Source organism: Vulpes vulpes, chromosome 13 (assembly GCF_048418805.1).
Source record: "Vulpes vulpes isolate BD-2025 chromosome 13, VulVul3, whole genome shotgun sequence".
Taxonomy (NCBI): domain Eukaryota; kingdom Metazoa; phylum Chordata; class Mammalia; order Carnivora; family Canidae; genus Vulpes; species Vulpes vulpes.
The window spans coordinates 9,980,090-10,000,000 of NC_132792.1; the positions used below are offsets into that span (position 1 = coordinate 9,980,090).

The window sequence follows — 19,911 nt, forward strand, 5'->3', positions numbered from 1 at the left end:
TGCAAACGGCGCCTCTGAGTTCCTGCCGCTGCTCCCAGGTTTTCTGCGCCACGTAGATGAGATTGTTCTTCGCAAGACTGTGTCTGGTCTTTTGACCCAGGGCCACTTAATGCTGGCTATTGCTGCATTCTTTGATCCTTGTTGGGTTCCACAGCTGTATTAGTCAGGGTTCTCTGGAAAACCAGACCCAGTATGGTTGAAGGCAGAGGGAGAGAGATCGGAATTTATCTTTAGGAATTGGCTCATGTGATTGTGGGGGCTAGTGAGTACCTGGGGTATGAGGTGGGCTGGTGGCAACTGATGGTGTGGTCTGGTGTCTGGAGGTCCTCAGTATCTTCTCAAGAGCCTTTCAGCTGATTGGAGGAAGCCTACCCACGTTATGGAGGGTAATTCCTTTTATTGGAAATCTAATGTAAACGTTAACTACATCTAAAGAAAATCCCTTCACAGCAGCATCTAGACCAGTATTTGACCAGACACCTGGGTGCCATAGCCCAGCAAGGTGAAGACATAAAATTAGCCATTAGAACAGCTACTTCATAAATAAAAAGCTGGGAGATTGTAAGAACTTGGGTATGGACTAGGCAGTGGGACTGCCATACTTGGGTCCATACTTGGGTATGGACTTTGTCTGTGCTACCTCAGTAATTTTTACCAAAAGCCCACTATGGTGTTGTTACTGCCCCATATTATAGAAGAGAAAACTGATGCACACAGATTTTTGCAACCTGAGGTCTTAGGGCTAGTAAAGATACTCTCAAGATTAAACCTAGTTTTCTCTGACCCTCATGGGTAGTTCAGAACTACCTTTGAAAGTTCATTCATGCAGTTTTCATCAGATACATATTTTTACTTATTTATTTATTTCAGAGAGAGCAAGGGGAGGGATGGAAGGAGAGGGAGAGAGAGAATCTCAGACTCCCCACTGAGCATGGAGCCTGATGCGGGACTTGATTCCAGAACCCTGAGATAATGACCTGAGCCGAAACCAAGAGTCAGACACCCAACCGACTGCCACTCAGGCGCTGCACGTTGGATATGTATTGAGCCTTTGCTCTTCCCTAGGCAGCACATAAGGAATAGTCATACAAAGGTGTCCTACTTTAAGAAGACGCAAATAAGAGCTTGGGAAAATCCCTGAGATATATTCAGAGAACAGAAAAGTTGCCTCAGCCTTGGAAAGCAGTGAGGAAATTACCAAGAAAGTACCATTGAAGATGGTTTTCTGAGAGTAGGGAGGAAACTTGCCAGCCAAAGAAGTGGGGAGGAATGCATCTTTCCAGGGAGGGAGAACAGCACGTGCAAAGGCCAAGGGGTTGTGATAGAACTGGAAGTCTGAGGAATGGTTAGAAGCACCTGTGTGAGGTGTGTTCAAGTGGATGGGTGGGTGGGTGGGAGAGGCAGGAGGCTGCCCAGCAGGATCAGGGATCCCAGATCGGGAAGCAAGTTATGAGCCAAATTTGGCCTTTGGGCTTTCTCCAAGCAGTCAGAAGCCAACAGAGATTAATTGTCAAGGGAGCAAGTTTCCCCAGCAGCTCTGGCCTCAGTGTAGAAAACGTGCTGGAGCTGAAAGCAGCTGCAACCAGGGCTATTCAGGAGTCCTGTGCTTCGGTGGCGGCTGGTGGGCGCCTGCACCAGGCGGAGATCCCAGGGACGTTTCTGAGCTGTCCACGCAGGCCCTGGTGGCACTGGGTGACCCTGAGGCTTCCACCTTGGGAAGTTATGGGGATGCCACCGCTGTCACCAGGAGTGCAAACACAAGGGACGCCTTGTAGGCAGTCGAAGACAGTTTAGGATCCTAAGGGATAGGATCGGACCCACAGGTGGGTTTCAGGGCCACAATGTGGAGGCTACTTTCTAAGGGAATATAAAAAAGAGAAAAGAGGTGAGGACTGAGAACTGATGGGAGAGGGTTGGGCTGGGAAGGAACACACCGTAGAGACCACACGTGGGGGAACACAGGTCAGTGCTGGTCACGGTGTCCTGCGGAGGGCAGGTATCCGTTAAGTTAAAGGTCACCTGTGACCATGCCCTTCGGCTCCTGAATGCCTGATTGCTAGCCAGTGTCTCCCTGCTGTGACCCTGGTAATGGGGAACCGCGTCCTCCTCTTGTGCTGGGGCACGGCAGCCGCAGGAACCCCCCCTTCCCGACGGAGCCTGAGGTGTGGGCCTCGGGGAGCTCCTCACCCGCTGCTCTGTTCTGTCATCCGCAGCCGAGCCCCATCAAGAAAGAGCGCTCCCCGAGGCCTCAGAGCTTTTGCCACTCCTCCAGTATCTCCCCCCAGGACAAGCTGTCACTGCCGGGCTTCAGCACCCCGAGGGACAAGCAGCGGCTCTCCTACGGCGCCTTCACCAACCAGATCTTCGTCTCCACGAGCACAGACTCGCCCACGTCACCGACCGCAGAGGCTCCTCCGCTGCCTCCTAGAAACGCCGGGAAAGGTACGGCCTTAGAGGAGGGCTCTCCCCCTCCGCCCTCAAAGCTGGCGGTCTGCGCAGCTTCGAGGTAGCAATTGCGAGGTGCCTCTGAGTGGCAGGGTACGGACCGTGATGTCGGGGACAGCTGGAAACCGGGGCCTTGCCATTTGCTAAGTACCAGCTGTAGGATGGTGCTGAGAGCGCCCCTCGTGCGTTTGCCGTGCTCACTCACAACAGTCCTGTGAGGTATGTGCTTTGGTGCCCACTTTACAGATGAGGAAACTACGGCTTACGGACGTAGAGTGACTTGCCCACGTCCACACAGCCTGTGACAGGTAGAGTTGGGATTCAGCCCAAGGTCCACCTGGCACCAAACCTGTGTTCTTTCTTATACGATGTAGTGTGGAATTGTAGTATTCCTTCGAAAAATTAATTTTCTCTACACTAAGCTGTCTGTCTTCTGGACATGTTAGTAGTAATAGTTAGTGGTACGTCGTTGTTATGGAGCACTCGCTCCATGACAGGCCCTAAGCCCAGCACTTCTCATTTTATGCTCACAAAATGAGGTGGGTTGCAGTTGCTGGCATCACGCAGACAAAGGGGATTGTGGTTCAGAGATGTCCAGTGATTGGCCTAATGTTCTCAGATCTCTGTGATTCTAACCCAGGTCCTATATGACCTGAGCCCTCTCTCGTGTGCTTCCTCATGAGGATTGTTTTCCCATGAAACTCTACCTGGGAAGACTCTTAGCCAGAAGAGGGGCACTGTGTAGCACATTGTCTGGAGCCTCCACCGGGGCCAGCACCAAGGGCCAAGGGTCCGCTGGCCTGGTCTGTGGCAACAGAGCGCTTGTCCCGTATCCCACATCCACAAAGAGTGCCCAGCTCTGAAAGTCAGTGTTCCCACCTGTACAGAGACCACATGAGATGCAGAAATGGCAACATTTAAAGAGTCACCAGGCCAGGGGGAAAGTGAGAGGTACCCAGAGCGGCAGCTTGGGGTTCGGTCTTGGCCAGCAAATCCAAGTGCAGGCTTCTCCCTATGTGCTCAGCTCATGCTCACACAGGTTCCGAGGGCCTCTCCCTACACAATGCCATGCCTATTTGAATCACACTGGGGCTATTTTCTGAGAAATGTGAGCTTTATTCAGAACAGCGTTTTTTCAGAGCTTATTCTCCATTGAAATAGTGTTATAAATGGGAGCTGTGTTCTTAGAGAGACCCCAAATGGCCTCATAGATCATAAAATAGTGGAGAAAAGCTAAAATAAGGTTTTGGCATGAACGGTGCTCATCAAAGATACCTAGTAACCATAATGTAAGAGTGACAGCACACGTGAGCCAGGGCTTTGAACCTCCAGTGTTTCTCTTACCCATCCATACGTTATACAAGAATGCACGTAAATAAGGCATCAGATCCCTTTATCAAACACTAACCTCTCAAGTTGCAGGTATGCCCTACACAGTAAGAGAACTGTGCTGCTTCCCACCTCTGTGTGATCCTGTTTTCCTGTCGGGGTAGCAATCGGATAAGACCAGAAATTTCCCTTTCTGTACCCCAAAGAGGACCGTGAAAATAAAATATAAAATTATCAAAGAAAATTCCGAGAGGGCTCATGTCCCCTGACTGTGCTCACCAACATAAGAGTGATGACCTGTCTAGACAGGGTGGGCCTCCAGGTCACTGAGAATTTTGGAAAAGGTCTACAAAAGAGAAAGACCCCAGAGTCCTGGGAACCAAGAGGCTGCCTCACCTCCCTCCATCCTTTTCTATAATTCTATCTCAAGGGACCACAGAAACCCATAAAATATACTCTCTGACTCGCTGCCAAGCATCTGTCTCCTGCCTTGAATAAATTCTAGCTAGCTCTCTAGCAGAGGCACAGAAAACAAAGACCAAATGTATTAAAGGATCCAGCTGCTAAAACAAGTGCTCAGAGACTTGGCCATAGTAACCATGGTCAGCCCTGGACAAGCTACTAACCCCAAGGCCCACCTCCCCAAATCCTGAACATTGAGAACAGAAATCCCTGTCTACTAGAACCCGAGTGCTCTTCCGGGCTGCTCATAGTGGGGCTTCAGACGTGGACAGACACCAGCAGCGTAGGCTCCCCCTGACTTTCCAAGGGGCTTGAAATGGGAGCTGTGCCCTGCAGCTAGCCTGGCTCGGGTGTCCCTACATTTGGGAAAGTGGTAATGTTTAGAATGGAGATCTTAGAAGACATTGTTGAAAATCAGCTGACGCTCCGTGCAAAGATAATTCTCCTCTGTTTTGTGGCCCTTATGTGTTTTTCATTTCATTCTGTTGAACCATTTGCATGAAAACAAGGATGTCTTGAATCTGTCGTTTGGTTGCTCATTTTCCATGGAAGTGACGTCGAGCTCTCTGCTTGCAGCAATGGTCATTTCCACCCTGTGAATTTAGGGCTTGGACGGATGGCGGCTTCCGGCGAGGCGTTGCAGACACTCAGGATAAAGTCCCCAGTAATAAGAGGAGTATGGGGGGGTGGGGGGGGAAGGAGAAAGAATTATTCTGACTCAGCACAGGAATATTTTCAAGAATCTCCAGCTGCCTCATCAAAATGCAGGGAAGTTGGACCTAAATTGCCATCAAGCAAAGCCCCCTTGTGCTTGAGCAGAGCGCCAGTCAGAGTGGGGAGATTTGGCAATTCAGAACCCCAACTCACCGCCCTTGAGCCTTAGACATATTTTGCTGCCTAACCTCTTGAAATGTGAAGTTGTAAAATTACGTATGCAGACATTTCTCACCGAGAATGTTTTTCTGCTCAGTGATTAGGACCTGCCCCCTGGCCCCCAACGTTACACTATGTTTAAGACTTGAAATTCTTAAAAAAAATAAAAATAAAAATAAATTAAATTTAATTTAAAAAGACTTGAAATTCTTCAAGCTTGCCAAGATTGGTTTGTTTCTTACCATTAAGCAAAAAATTGATGTCCTAGAACCTGGACTTTAGAGAGCTGGAAGGATGCTGAAAGGTGAGTCAGTCTGCTACCCATTGTACAGCCAAGGAAGCTGAGGCAGGGAAAGGGTGAGGAACTGATCTCAGGCCACACAGTGGCTGTTAGAGGGTAGAAAGTGAAAATGGCCCTTAGAGACTCATCAAACCAGACTGTCTGGTTTCTTCTTTCCCGAGTTGAGGAAGGCGGTCGATCACTGTCTTGCCTTCCTCACGGATTATCCTCAGAATCCAGTGAGATAGTATGTGGAGAAAGCATTTTGTAAAAGGCAGAGCCCTGAAGTCCTGGGAGAGGCGCCCCCTAGGACTGTCATGTCAGGCCGTAACCACAGACGTCTCTAGAACACGGAGGAACATGGTGAGCAGGTGGTGCCGTCATCCCGTCCCCCAGAGCAGGACCAGAGACATGCTGCGTGCCTGTGATTGCTTGGCTTGATGTAACTGTTCCTAAGTGACTTAAAGCTGGAGAGCTGCGGCTTTCTCCCACCATACGGTTGCACACGTCTTACGTAACAGGGACACAAACGGGACCTGACACAAGATGGTACACAGGTTAATGAGGCACACAGGAAGCCTCTAGCCAAGTGCCTGGAGTAAGTGCCGGGGAGGGCCCTGCTGCTGACACCGCGGCCACCGTAGCTCCTCGCCTCTAAAAAAGGCTCCTTTGGGGAAAGAGAGGCGAGGTGATGTCTCATAAATGAGCAGGTGCTCCCGGTCTCATAAATGAGCAGGTGCTCTCCAGTGAACCTGGCTAAGTGCAGGCACCATGTACCAAGGAAAGGATTTGTTAGGGAAATGAAGGGCAAATCTGACCACAGGAAGCTTACTTCACTTAACTAACTTTTCAAGCTTTGAGAAACACAAACCGATGGTACGTTAGTGACAGTTTTCTCCCGTCAGTTCGTGGAGTTGGAACCCTAGAACCTGGCATCACGTAGCCCCAGTGACTGTCGGGCGGCTACCTGTACGGCTTCCTGCCGCACTTCAGACACGCTTTCTGTAGGGTGCATGCCTGCTTCGGACAGGCTGCAGCCCGGGCTGAGAGGAAGCAGGCGGTCTGCGCAGCAGATGGTGCTGGCCGGCCGACGGCCCCAGGCAGGCCTTGCTCGGAGGTGCTCGCGTCACAGAGGATGGCGAACAGGTGCCACCCCACCATCAGCTTAGGTGAGGAGACCTCGTGAACCCCAGAGTGAAGCTTGAGAGCAAAGCACATCGTCTCAAGCCATCGGCCTGTAGAGCCCCCTGCAGGGGCCCGGGCAGCCGTGACCTCTGTGGAGCAAACCTCACTCCTCCTCTTCCTCCAGGAAGCCTCTTTCTTGCCTACCCTGGACATGGGGCTCCTTCTGTGAACATGCTAACCCTCTGCCCGCCCTGGCTTCTTCTGAATATTTAGCTCACCTTGCTGAGCTTCGGGGTCTTCCTATGAAAACCAGGATTGGGTTGCGGACCTTGCGGGCTCACCGCTTAGAGACCGTGAAACAACGTGGTAACCAGCGCATAGCGAGCATTCACCAGATAGGAATCCGTTTGATCCGAGTGCATGTATTTGGTTCAACAGATGGGCGGTGCCCTGGGAACATAGCCAAGGGGTACAGAGAGCAGCGAGGGGCGCCGTGAGGGGCGGCCCAGCAGGAGGGGCGAGGGAGTCTCCGTTTCCCTGTCCTGCAGCACAGGGGCTGTGAGTGAGCAGGCCTTGCGTCCCTGGCGTGGGGCGGGTGTGCTGTGTCACTGCTGAATGAATAAACCACAGCAGGGCCAGTGAAAAGCCTGTCCCAGGAATGTGTGACCAGAGTCTGGAGGGGACACCCCTAAAACTACACCAGAGACCTTGGGGGTGTGATGGTTGACTTGCTGAAAGTCTACAGAATGTGTGCAGCATCACAGCCAAAGAGTTGCATGAGCACCTTTGACATTTCTGCACCTTTCATTCAAGGCTCATGGCAGTAATCAGAGAGGGCGGGGAGGGGGCAGGAAGGGAGGACATGAAGGTGGCCTGCCACCGTCAGGGGCATTGCAGGATGATGGCGGTTGACCTAGGAAGTATATTTTCCTCATAACAGCATTATTCCTATACTGATGACTATAGTTTCCTGGGTGGTTTTTTTTTTTTAAATCTCATGAAAAGATAACCACTTGAGTGGCTCTATATTGAAGCATCCCATGGGCTGTCATCCCTGATCCATGTCAGATTATTTTTTATCTGTTTTTTTTTTTTTTTTTCCGCCTGTTTTTAGCAGTCTCCCCTGATCCTTTTTAAAGCATGGTGCATCTATGCCCTTGCACTGGCCACATTGCAGGCTGAGTGTGTCTGGGATTTTTGCCCTCAGGGGTGGCCACTGGCACAGGTTCACTAGCCAAGTCACCTGACTGCCAGGTGTGCAAAGGGAATCAGAGGGAATCGTGTTGTGCTTCTTAACGTATGGAGATGCATGAGTAGTTGTTTGGTTTTTCTTTAAGGTGTTATTTATTTATGTGACACAGAGCACAAGCAGAGGGGGAGTGGCAGGTAGAGGAAGAGGGAAAAGCAGGCTCCCTGCTCAGCAGGGAGCCCAATGAGGGACAATGAAGGGTTCAATCCCAGGACCCTGAGATCATGGCCTAAGCCAAAAACAGATGCTTAACCTATTTATCCACCCAGGTGCCCCATGGGTAGTTGTTAAAGAGCCACCCTTACTTAGGCCCTTAAATCCAGGCACTAGTCTATTATTTATTGGGCTCCTAGAAGGAGTCTGAAGGATGGGGAATTGCTCCTGCCACATCATATGTAGCATGGTATTGCTCCTGCATGGCCCTGCTGCACCAGAGCCCTGCCCAGCCCTGCTGACTGACCGTGGCCTCCTTGCACATTCCACCGTGCCCTCCTGTGCCTCTGTTTCCCCATCTGAGTGCAGTGATAATAGTGCCTTCCTGCTACATACAGTGTCTTTCTCTATATAAATACACTATATCTTTATCCACTTTTTTTTTTTTTTTAAGATTTTATTTACTTTTAAGTAATCTCTTCACCCAACGTGGTGCTTGAACTCAACCCTGAGATCAAGAGTCTCAAGGTCCAGTGACTGAGCCAGCCAGACATAACAAACTTTTCAGGTCCACACCGTGAAACACATTCATCTTATCCAGAGTTGTGTGTAGATAGAATTTCTGCTACTATTACTTACTGTATATGTTATGGTGTGTTTAGAGTATGTACATTATATTTCTACAGATGGTGTTTTCAGAAATTGAAAGCCATCTTCTGGATCTTGTTGTTTTACTTAAAATTATGAAGATGTACTATTATTTGGCCTCCCAAATAATAGCAGGGCAGACCTTTGGGTGTTTTGTTTTACTAAAAACCGAATGTACAAGGACAATGAGAAAGCATCCTCCCGAGTTACACCATGAATTATTTCCATAGACTTGTATTGAGTGTTCAGAATGTGCCAAGCGCTGAGGGATATGAAGAAGACATGAATCTTGCCCCAAGGGAGCTTTCTGCTTGGGAAAGAAGAGAAAAATCTAGCTATAATGCAATGGGGAGAAGAATATTCAGTGCTATTTAGCCTTGTGGACGGTTACAGGTAAAAGCAGTTGCCCAAGGCAAAGGGGATGGGTCAGAGAAGGCTCTGGATGAGGTTCCGATTGAGCTGACCCTTCACAGATGAGGTGCAGAGGTGAGGAGGGAATGTAGTTGGGCCTGAGTATCCCAGCCAGGGAGAACGTAGGGGCAGTCACAGGAGGAGAACAGGTACCGACCATCAAAGATCAGCACCCGCCCTGGGGTCACACAGAGCCACACTCATGTACTGTGAGTGGCCAATTTCCTAAACTCTCTGAGCCTTAGGTGTCTTCACCCCGAAAGTAGATGATCACGACAGCAGTGCTGCTTCATAAGGGGAGTTCTCAATTATGTATATAAGCCTCTCCTGAGTGTTAGGTCCGGCACACAATACTCAGTAAATGGTAGCTCTGCAAAATTTAGGGAATGTAGGAGATTTGAAAAGCATGCTGAAAAAAAAAAAAAAAACCATGCTGATGGTGAATTTAGGATTTTTTTTTAATTTTATTTTTTTATTCATGAGAGACAGAGGGCAGAGGGAGAAGCAGGCTCCCCACAGAGCCAGGAGCCTGATGCAAGACTCAATCCCTGGACCCTGGGATCATGACCTGAACCAAAGGCAGACACCTAACCGACTGAACCACCTGGCCATCCCAGGAACAGATTTTTTTTTTTTTTAATATGTATTTAGGTGTACATGCATGGCTTTTCAGGACAGTTTTTCCAAAATAAGTAGATTCATTTCCTTGTTGTTGACAATCAAGTCCTATCTGGTGAGGTTTCATTTAAACCATCCCTGGAGTCTATGAATATATTATTTTCCCATCTCCATGGGAAGCTTTCACGAACAGAGGAAACACCAGTTCCTGGGCGGGTCTCAGGAAACAGCCACAGCCTTTTGTGAGTCTGAATGGTTGGGCGAGGGGTTGCAGAGCAAGGGCTTTGCAAACTGCCCAGAGCAAGCACAGTGGCTTCGAGGTGGATAGTGACCTCGCACGTGAGTTTCCTGAGCTCTGGCTGTGTGCTGGGCACACGGACCTCACTCAGGGCCTCCCTGAACTGATGACATGGAGGCGTGCATGGCAGTGCAGCCCCCAGCAGTCCATTGGGCATCTCTGGAGCTAAAGACACAGCAGAGCATCCACACAGAGTGACCCAGAGGGCTGGTGGGGTTGTGGAACAAGGCACACGATCTTGGGAAGAGGTGAGGTTCATGATCTCCTCCAAGGAGACCTTCTAATAATTTCACTAACCTCAGAGTTATTTATAACAGCTTTGGAAGCTTTTGAGAGCCATATTTTTAAGAAAAAAGAAAGAAGATAATTTGACATACTAGTCAGTATTAGTAGCAAATGAGGAGTGAGGCATTTTCTCCTTATTTCCACCAGCCCTAGCAGGCTGTCCACGTCACCTCCAATCCTCCCCACCCTGTAAAGCTTGCCTCCCACCCTTTTTTTGTGTTTGTTTGATGCCGTGTTTATTCTTTTCTATTTTGTTTTATTTTAGCTTTCTTTATCCTGCCAGAATTGCTTCCTTCCTCACCACGCCAGGACTTAGATTATTTTGCATGAAACATCCCCTTTGGTGGTTGAGACACTAGTTACTAATTTTAAAAGTCTTCTGAGATCTTTAAATCGTTTTTTTTCTTTTGTTTTGTTTTGTTTTAAGATTTTATTTATTTGACAGAAAAAAAAGAAAGCACACAAGCAGGGAGAGTGGCAGAAGGAGAGGGAGAAGCAGACTCTCTGCTGAGCAGGGAGCCCAACATGGGGCTTGATCCCAGGACCCTGAGGTCACAGCCTGAGCCAAAGGCAGACACTTTACTGACTGAGCCACCTAGGCACCCCTAAGATCCTTAAATCTTAAGAAAGCTTAATTATGCTTTTCAGGGACCTCCTACAGTGTTTTTCAGCCTTTTTTTTTTTTTTAAACTCATGCCCTCCCAGCCACATTTTATGTAGCTTCTATTACAAAACAATAGGTGGATCTATGTGTGTGTTTTCTGGCTAGGGAATTAGAGTATTGAATATTTCTTTTCACGCTTAACATGTCTCTAATATTTCCCCCGATTTCTAGTATTCTGTTGGTCACCCTGCGACACCCTTCTGTTTTCTTTAAAAGGTCACCTTCCCAAGGTCACCAGCCTTAAAAAGATAGAAGTAATGGTCATTCGTCAGTTTATCCAATACTATATTACTAAACTTAGTTTAGTCTACACCAGACTAAACTAGTCCAGAAAAAGGCCTGGCCCTGATAGAATTACAGTCTGAGGGGGGAGACATGCAATAATAAACAAGTAAGCAGCAATATATGATTACAGATAAAGTAAGACAGAGGTACATGATCCTGCACAGAACACTAATCCCTTCATTCCTGGAATGCTGGCACAGGAGGCTGGATTTTGCTCGGCTTATGGTTACAGGGCGACTCTGTGTTCGGATCGCTCCTGAAATGAGGTACACATACAACTTTGCTCAGAGACACAGCCCTATTAGTGCCTTGTCTCTGGCGATTTTTGTTTGCAGACAGGATTTGGAACTGATGCCATGACTTTTAGTTGCACTGCATCAGAAGATCCCTAGGTGGTGGTAGAGATGAAAGTGCTGGAGAATCTCATCATCGTCTAATCTCTCTTCTCCGCCTATTTCCAAGAGGAAAGTCACACTTCCTGACACTGAGCGTTTGCTGTTGTTGTCCGTGTTGTTCTCCCCCTGGGCTCCGCACAGAGCGCAGTCCTGGCTTTCAGGAACGGCAGTGTGAGACAGGCGAGCACCCCGCCAGGCCAGGGACCTTCACACCCCATGGTAGTGAAACCTTACACCCTCCGAACCCCCATACTCCTGCTTTCCTGACTGCAGATGGGGGCAATAATGAAAAAATCAAGGGGAATAGCATATATGAACACATTATCATTTTCAAAGATTTTGTTCATTTATTTTAGAGAGAGAGCGCACATGTGAGCAGGGGGAGGAGCAGAGGGAGGAGGAGATAATGTACAGCAGAGCCCGCGCTGAGTGCAGAGCTCAATGCAGGGCTCGATCCCACAGTCCCAGAATCGCAACCTGAGCCAAAAGTCAGGAGTCAGACCCTTAACTGACTGTGAGCCACCAGGTACCCCATGAACACATTTTTGAGAAGTACAAATCATCCTACAAATGCAAGGCTGCCGTAACGGTCCCTTTATTGTTATAAGACCACTTCTGAAACTACATGACTGGTAGCATAACCAGGTGTTCATTTGGAGAAACAGTAAGGCTTCCACCAGACATCACATCAGGACAGAGGGTAAACTGTAGAGCTCAGGCCATTTTATCCAAAAGCAGCTGGTGATCTTACTGAGATTGTCAGTATTAATTCCAAGATGAGACCATCTTTGAGAATCACTGGTGTAAGTCAGCATCGGTGCTGACCAGGAGTCGGTAATGGGAAATAATACCAAGGAAAGAAGCCAGCAGTAATTAAGCTTTTCTTTTATTTTTTTTTTTTTTAAGATTTTGTTTATTTATTTCTGAGACACAGGCAGAGGGAGAAGCAGGCTCCCTGTGGGGAGCTCGATGTAGGACTCAATCCCAGAGGACCCCGGAATCATGACCTGAGCTAAAGGCAGATGCTCAACCACTGAACCACCCAGGTGCCCCAAGCTTTTGTTTTAATATACAGAATGTAAAAAGCTCTTTTGGAGCCTTTCTGGATCACCAGGTATCTACTATCCTGTGTGAAAATTTTGGTGTGACAGTGTTCTTAGCTTTTTTTGGTTTCTTCCCCTTTTTTTTTTTTTTCCCCCTTCTACTGCTTGCAGAAACAGTTGTCCATGGACACAGTTACACCATGTACCTGGGAATACTCCGTAAAGAGAGATGCTTGTCACAGTGCCCAGCATATAGTGCTTGGCACACACCAACCACTTCAACGTGTCACTTCAGATAAACAAAGCTAAGACCATAATACTAATCCCATAACAGCTCTTGAAAACAAACTCCATTTTTTCCCTTAAAAACATTAGGTCAAAAAAGTCAAGTTTTGCAGTAGTGGTTTTGTGTGTGTGTGTAATATTAATCGTTACTGCCATCCCGTCTTTACCTCTGGAGAAAGTGGAGTCTTTTTTCAAATCTGTAGAAATCAATGTCTAATTTCTATAACTTTTTCAGGCTTCCGATAGGTGGTTTATGATTCCTGGAACTATTCAGAATTGAAGGAAGAAAGAGTTTTGGGATTTTTATTTTTTTTTCCAAGTAATTCTTTACAGTGGATCCTTTGTTCTTGATAAAAATCATTAAAAAAAAAAAAAAAGAACTTCAGGCAAAATTTACCAAGTAAGAGAAAAAGTTATAGCAGAAAGATCCTTTTCTGTGAATGCATCCATGTCTCACCCTGTGGCCCCCTGAAGGGTTAGCCCATACTCTGTTCCTTCTCCGTTGATTTTGCTGCCAGTGCTGTGGGCCCTTCTTTCTCAGTAGATTTTGTGATGCTCCCACTAAGTTCTTCATTTAAAATATATGCTTTATTTTTCCTGTCGTACCTAAATGAAGATCTAAACCCAGTAGCATTCCATGTGGCATTTCCTTAAAAGCACAAACTTCCCTTTCTTTTCTTGTGATTTTTTTTTTTTTTTTTTTTACCAGCAATTTTGAAATCCCTCTTTGTGAGTAACTGAGTTGATGGAATTGGCCACGTCCAGCTTTGTGCTTCGTCTGCAAACCATACCACATTTGCTGTGTGGAAGTAACTGCATACTGGCTGTTCTGTCTATGAGACTGGGATTAACCTTCCTGCCCCATTCGATTTCCTTTCTAGGTCCAACTGGCCCACCTTCAACACTCCCTCTAAGCACCCAGACCTCTAGTGGCAGCTCCACCCTGTCCAAGAAGAGGCCTCCTCCCCCACCACCCGGACACAAGAGAACCCTATCCGACCCTCCCAGCCCACTACCTCACGGGCCCCCAAACAAAGGCGCAGTTCCTTGGGGTAAGTCATCCTAAAGTCAGGGCCACTGCTGCCCGGGCCAGGCAGTGCGTGGGGTACAGTGGGCAGTGGACACTTAGCACATCCAGCAGACGGGCCAGACTGCACACACGCCGGACGAGGGCTTGGCTACATTCGGTGTGATTGTATCTAAGGCCAAGAAGCATCTTGGAAGATATTTAGGATCATTTAAAAACCAATCAATACTAAACTGCTGAGCATTTCCTGCACACCAGACACTGTGCTAATAAATCTCTCTCGCTCACAGTAGCAACTCTGTGCAATGGGTATTGTCAACCTCATTGACAGATGAGGAAATGGAGGCTCAGAAAAGCAAAGTAATCCTTTCTCACAACAGCCAGAATACAAATCAAAAGTTTTTCTCAACACATAAATCAGACGTAGGCACTTCTCGCCTTTAAAACTTTCCTTTTGTGCTTTAGGGTGAACACCAGCTCCTTGGCCTGGGACCTAAAGGGCCCTGCAGGGTTGAGGGGCTGACTTTAGCTCCAGCCCTCCGCTCACGCCTCACTGCCTCTTCTTTCTCAAGCACACCAGGCCCTCCCTCCTGAGGCCGCAGCACTCCCTGCACTGTGACCTTGCGCTTTGAGAGGCTGCCTCCCTTTTGTCCTTTTCTGCTGAAACATTTATCTCCCGACCCCACTTTCTAAAGGAGCTTCCTCCCCGCTCCAGTTGCTTCACAGCACCTATCACTGTGGATCAGTACTCTGTTTGGCTTCTTGCTCTCTAGAATGTAAGCTCCAAGAGGGCAGGGACTCTGTCTGTCTTCTCTGTTGTGTTTGCAAGGCCTAGAATCAAGCCCGCGTATAGCAGGTCCTCAGTCGTCACTGCCTGATAGATAAATGTGCTCAGAATCAGTTAGTGGCATTGACTGCAGACGACAAAATATATCCACAAGGCTCATCATTTCCATCTTTACTACCCTTTTGTTATTGTTGTTGTTTTAATTTTATTTATTGGAGAGAGAAAGCACAAGCAGGGGCAAGAGGGAGAAGCAGACTTCCCCAGTGAGCAGGGAGCCCGATGCGGGTCTCCATCCCAGGACCCAAAGATGAGCCAAAGGCAGGCGCTCAACCAACTGAGCCACCCAGGCAACACCCCCTCCCCATCTTTTCCTACTTTCTTAGTTCCCCAAAACTCTTCACTAGCCCACCACAATTTAGGGCAAGAGCCGAGAGTCTCCCCAGTGCCCAGCGGGGTCAGGCCCATGACAGGCATGCAGAGAAAGAGAAGTTTTGCCGGAGGAATATGCTTATTCGCATGTGTCACCTCCTCCTACCAATGAGTTTCTGATCGTAACTGACAGGTAATTGAGCTGAATGCATTACAGGGCCTCTTCTAAAGCCTGTGTTAAGGTGTTGTGAATCTTTGGAGTTTTTGGAAAAAGCCATACTCACCCATTTGTGGGTTGGCACATGTCTGTCCTCCCATCCAGCCACAGTGTCACAGTGTGCATGCGAACGTGTCTGTGTGTTTGGCCATCCAGTCTGCATGCGTGTGTGCCTGTCACGTGGGCCTTCTCAGTCCATCTGCTCAGGGAGCCCATGGCCTGGTGAGGGAGACAGACAGGCAACCCAGTGGGTGAGCACTGTTGACCGTTAGGGCTGACATGTTAACCACATGCTGTGGAAATGCTGAGAAAAAGTGTCAAACTGCAGGAGAAGGCTCCCCAGAGGAGGAGACATTTGTGGAGGGCGCTAACAAGTTAGTTCCCTGGTGAGACAGGCCAGAGAAGAGCAATGGAGGGGCTGGCACGGGCACACACCAGTGTGTTCGCTGTCCTTGACACGTCCACGGTTGGTCTCTGGAGCCTTCAGACGTCCCCAGGTTCATCCGAGAGGATGTTCCAAACCCAAACAACCTTCTACTGAAGGTCACCCCCTGTGCAGGTTTTCATGCCACAAATCATAAACTTAACCTTCTTTTCACATTTCACTAAGCGTTGATGCTGTTGTTAATCGGTTTTTATTTCTGTGCAAAGTTTATAGCACCTATAGTCACCTCACAGGCTTGGTCGGTCTGCAGTGAATTATATGATATTTCTGTTTTCTGACTTAGAATCATCACTTTCTTTCACGTCGGTGAGCAGCAGGACTAGTAGTTACTGGTCTTTTTGTTTTGTTTTTTTGTGGGCCGGGGGCATTTTTCATTAAGAAAGGCACCACTTTGTGAGAATTAGTGCCACCAACAGGGAGCCTTCCGAAGACATGGGCCCCAAGCCATCTGCTGGCGGATCTCCCCAGCTAGAGCCTACCACCTACAACCAGAATCTGTCTGTGGCATAGTGACAGTTCGCCACGTCATAGACTTTGGTGGTCACTCACAAACAACCCTAAATAGTCATTCTGAGGCGGTCAGGGCCGTTTTCCTAAGTAGTTGGTGTGTGTGCATGTATGTGAGATAGACTTCAAGGCCTGGTCTTTCCCTGCCTATCTCCCGCTGACATGGTGTTCCAGAAGCCAGAAGCAGGATCCAGACTGACTCTTGCTCAAACACATAGGGGGTCAGATTCCTCGGCAACATTTATGATAACCTATAGCTTCCCTCTGTGGACCTACCTTTGGGATCTGGGCCCAGGGTATGGAAACCAGCAGGAGGAGATGGTACAGGCACAGCCCCTTGGCTCCCCGGAGGTCTCACCTACCCATGACATGCCTGCCACGCTGAAGTACACCAGATTCCCAAACCACATTCTTTCCTCTATGATCTGAGCGTTTGCTCATACAGTGCCTCAGCCTGGAATATTCTACTCATTTGTATTAATGCTTAGCCATCCTTCAAGGTCTGCTCTCCAGAGACCCATTCAAGGAGCTTTCCCAGTCTAGCCACCACCACCCTCCCACTCTGGCCCCACTGGCACAGGGGGTTGCCATAGGGGTTGTGGGTGCATCTCTTCTTTCCCAGGGCATTCTGAATTCCTTACAAGGGCTTGTGCTGTCTCTGTCTCAGAGCAGAGTGCTCCAGCGTGGACCCTGTGCCATACCCAGATTCTAATCCATCCCTACCACTCGGTAGCCCGGTGGCTTTTAGTAATTAATTTCAAATTGTTCCATACCTCAGTTTCTCTGACTATAAAATGGGGCTAGGCTAGTTAATAGTACTTAACTTTTTTTTTTTTTTTTAAGTTTTGTTTAAATAATCTCTATACTCAACATGGGGCTTGAACTCACAACCCCCGAGATCAAGGGCCCCATGCTTCCCCAGCTGAGCCAACCAGGCACCCCAGTACTTCATCTGATTCCTAACCACAGTTCCACAAAGTAGGCAATGCTGGGACCATAACTTTAAAGACACCAAGACACGGAAAGATTAAATCACCTGCCCACGTTCCCATGGCCAGTACTCGGGGAGCCAGGATTGGTCACCAGCCTGTGTGGCTGGGAGAGCCTGCCCTCTTCCCCCTCTCCATGCCCTGCTGGGATCTCCATGTGATTGCTTGGTGATTCCTTGGCCATTTCCCCGTTGCAGCAGTTATTTCTTTGCCCATGGAGCGAAGACAGGAGAAAGTAGCCGGGCAGCAAGGTACACTCCACCTGGCTTTGCCTCCTGGTCCATCTGTAGCATGGAGCCCTGTCGTGCAGGGAAGGCCGCTCCAGGCTTTTTCCCTGCCAGCACCAGAGTCCACAGCACCCTAAATAGCCCAGGCATCACATTACTGAAGTCCCCCTATTGTGATGAATTCAGCCATCTGTCTCAGGAGACTAAAGCAGGCTTTTGATTAGAAAACAAATAGGCTTATGGGCAGATTTGGGTTTTATGGGGACTTTGATTTTTTCAAGTGGTTTGTCATTAAACCTCACCTCTGGAAATAAATAATTTGATAATAACCTAATTTGTAGTAAGCCAACCCACATTTTAACACAATGTAAGTAAAATTAATTAAGAAATGAGGACAAAGGGAAAGTAAAGGTGACAAAGTAAGATAAAAGTCCAGGAGTGTGATCTCTTCACAAAATGTGTAACATAAGATCACATACAGTGGCTGGAAATAGACCACAAATTTGACACTGAAGTTTTTACAGGCAAGAGCAAAGGGAAGATACAACTAATTATCTAGTTTGTGGCGGCTGTGAGATTAACCCTCTTCTCACACTTGAGAGTCTTATAATTAATACCTAAGAACAGTTTACCCCAGGACCTCCGTCCTTTGGTAGATACTCAGGAAGTCTCCTCGGTTTCTCACGAGAAACCGTAACATGCACTAGAAGAACATTCTGGAAGCCTGGGTTCTAGTTCCTAGTCCCAAGCTAAGTGACCTCTGGAAATCACTTAACATTCCTTGTCTTCAATCATTGGGATTTAAAGTTGTTTAAGTTTTGAGCAGGCAATAGTTGAAAAAAACTATACCACAGATTGGTTCACTTCTATTTCAAGGCCAGAACTTCAGGTGAAAAACTCAGTATTTGGAATGTCTGATCCAAGACGTGCGCATCTACTTACCGGAGCAGTATTAGTTTGTTAAAAAAGGCCTCTGGACAGAAATTTTTTTGTCCCTCCATTTTCTTGGGTTTCCCCATATATTTTCATGTCAGGTCCCTGCCCCCCATCCCTCGCCCCCATTGTGCATGCAAGTCTAGAAATTAATACTGGCGACCACCATCTGTAGGTGGTTTACCATGTACCAGGTGCTGTGCACTTGCTCCTCCATCATTGTATTTAGCCATCACAGCCATCTTGTAAGCTAGAGACTGTCAGTGTCTTCGTGTTACCAGTGAGGAAATTGAAGCACAGAGCACTCAAATACTTGTATAGAATCACAAATCTGGTGACTTTATGTTTTGTTTTTTTTTTAAGATTTTATTTATTTATTCACGAGAGACACAGAGAGAGAGAGCAAGAGAGGCAGAGGCACAGGCAGAGGGAGAAGCAGGCTCCATGCAGGGAGCCTGATGTGGGACTCGATCCCGGGACCCCAGGATCATGCCCCGGGCCGAAGGCAGGCGCTAAACCCACCGAGCCACTCAGGGATCCCCAAATCTGGTGACTTTAGAGCTGGTATCTGAACCCACTGGAGACTCCAGGACTCGTGTATATATCCACTATTCCAGAAGATTCTTGGAGCCTATGTCATTCATTGCCAGACCAGTGTCATCCTCTCTGTCCATAAAGCCTTGGCCTGAAGTTTCTAAGCTACAGCAGGTGACCCCGAGTCTTGGCCACAGCTTTCTTCACCTGCCCCCTCAGCGTCCGTCTCCAACTCTCTCTTACGCACCTTTTATACGTAAGAGTCCTCTTTCAAGTTGCAGGAAGATATAGAAAGGGATTGAACTGCTTCCATGCTTTTGTTTCTCCCTTGAATACTACCCTTTCTTGAGAAGGTGTCCTAAGTCACCCTTTCCTTTCCAGGCATGGCCCCGTGGCCTTTGCCTTGGCCTTTGCCTTGCCATGAGGTTGATGGGATTCCTGTCTGCAAACCACGGAGGCCTTGCCCCAGGTGTGGGAGAAATGAAGCTATGGGCAGAGAAGCAGATGAGTCAGAGCCCTGACTTCATTCAGCAGAAACGTAGCGGCTGCTCTGTGCCAGAGCTTGGCCTAGCGACTAGGGTTACAGAGATGATCCAGGCGCAGGCCCTGTCTTTGAAATGCTCGCTCAGTACGTAAATCATCATTTGTGTTACGTTCCATCGGAGAGCTATGAATAGTAGTTACCATTTGTATGGTGCTCCCTGTGGCCCAGCCCTGTGCTCTGCACTGCATAGTTTATCTTCTGTGATGCTCATACCCATCTAGTGGAGTAGATACTGTTTTGTTCCTATTTTATAGATGAGGGGACTGAGGCACTGTAGTCCAAACTCATACCACTGGGTGACGGTAGGGCGGGAGTTCAAAACCAGGGTTGTCTGGCTCCGAAATCTGCACCCTTAGCCAGTGCCCTGTGATGAATGGTTGTAGGCTAACAGGAAGGAGGGAGTGGCCGCGTCTGGCTAGGGAAGAGTTCTCAGAAGTTGACTCTGGAGAGACACTTCGCAGGTTGCTTAGAAGTTTGCCACAAG

The 19,911-nt window shown here is 48.1% G+C and overlaps 1 protein-coding gene across 2 annotated transcripts in view; it reads left to right on the forward strand.

Moving 5' to 3' along the window:
* ASAP1 (ArfGAP with SH3 domain, ankyrin repeat and PH domain 1) overlaps positions 1–19,911 on the forward strand; it is a 357,684-nt gene that overhangs the window by 319,506 nt on the left and 18,267 nt on the right. The window contains exons 24-25 of one of the 2 annotated variants that reach the window (XM_072733908.1): positions 2,214–2,442; positions 13,730–13,900. In XM_072733908.1, the coding sequence (XP_072590009.1) occupies positions 2,214–2,442; positions 13,730–13,900 (400 nt within the window). The remainder of the gene's footprint in view (positions 1–2,213; positions 2,443–13,729; positions 13,901–19,911) is intronic. The other variant, XM_072733909.1, reaches the window with a different exon arrangement.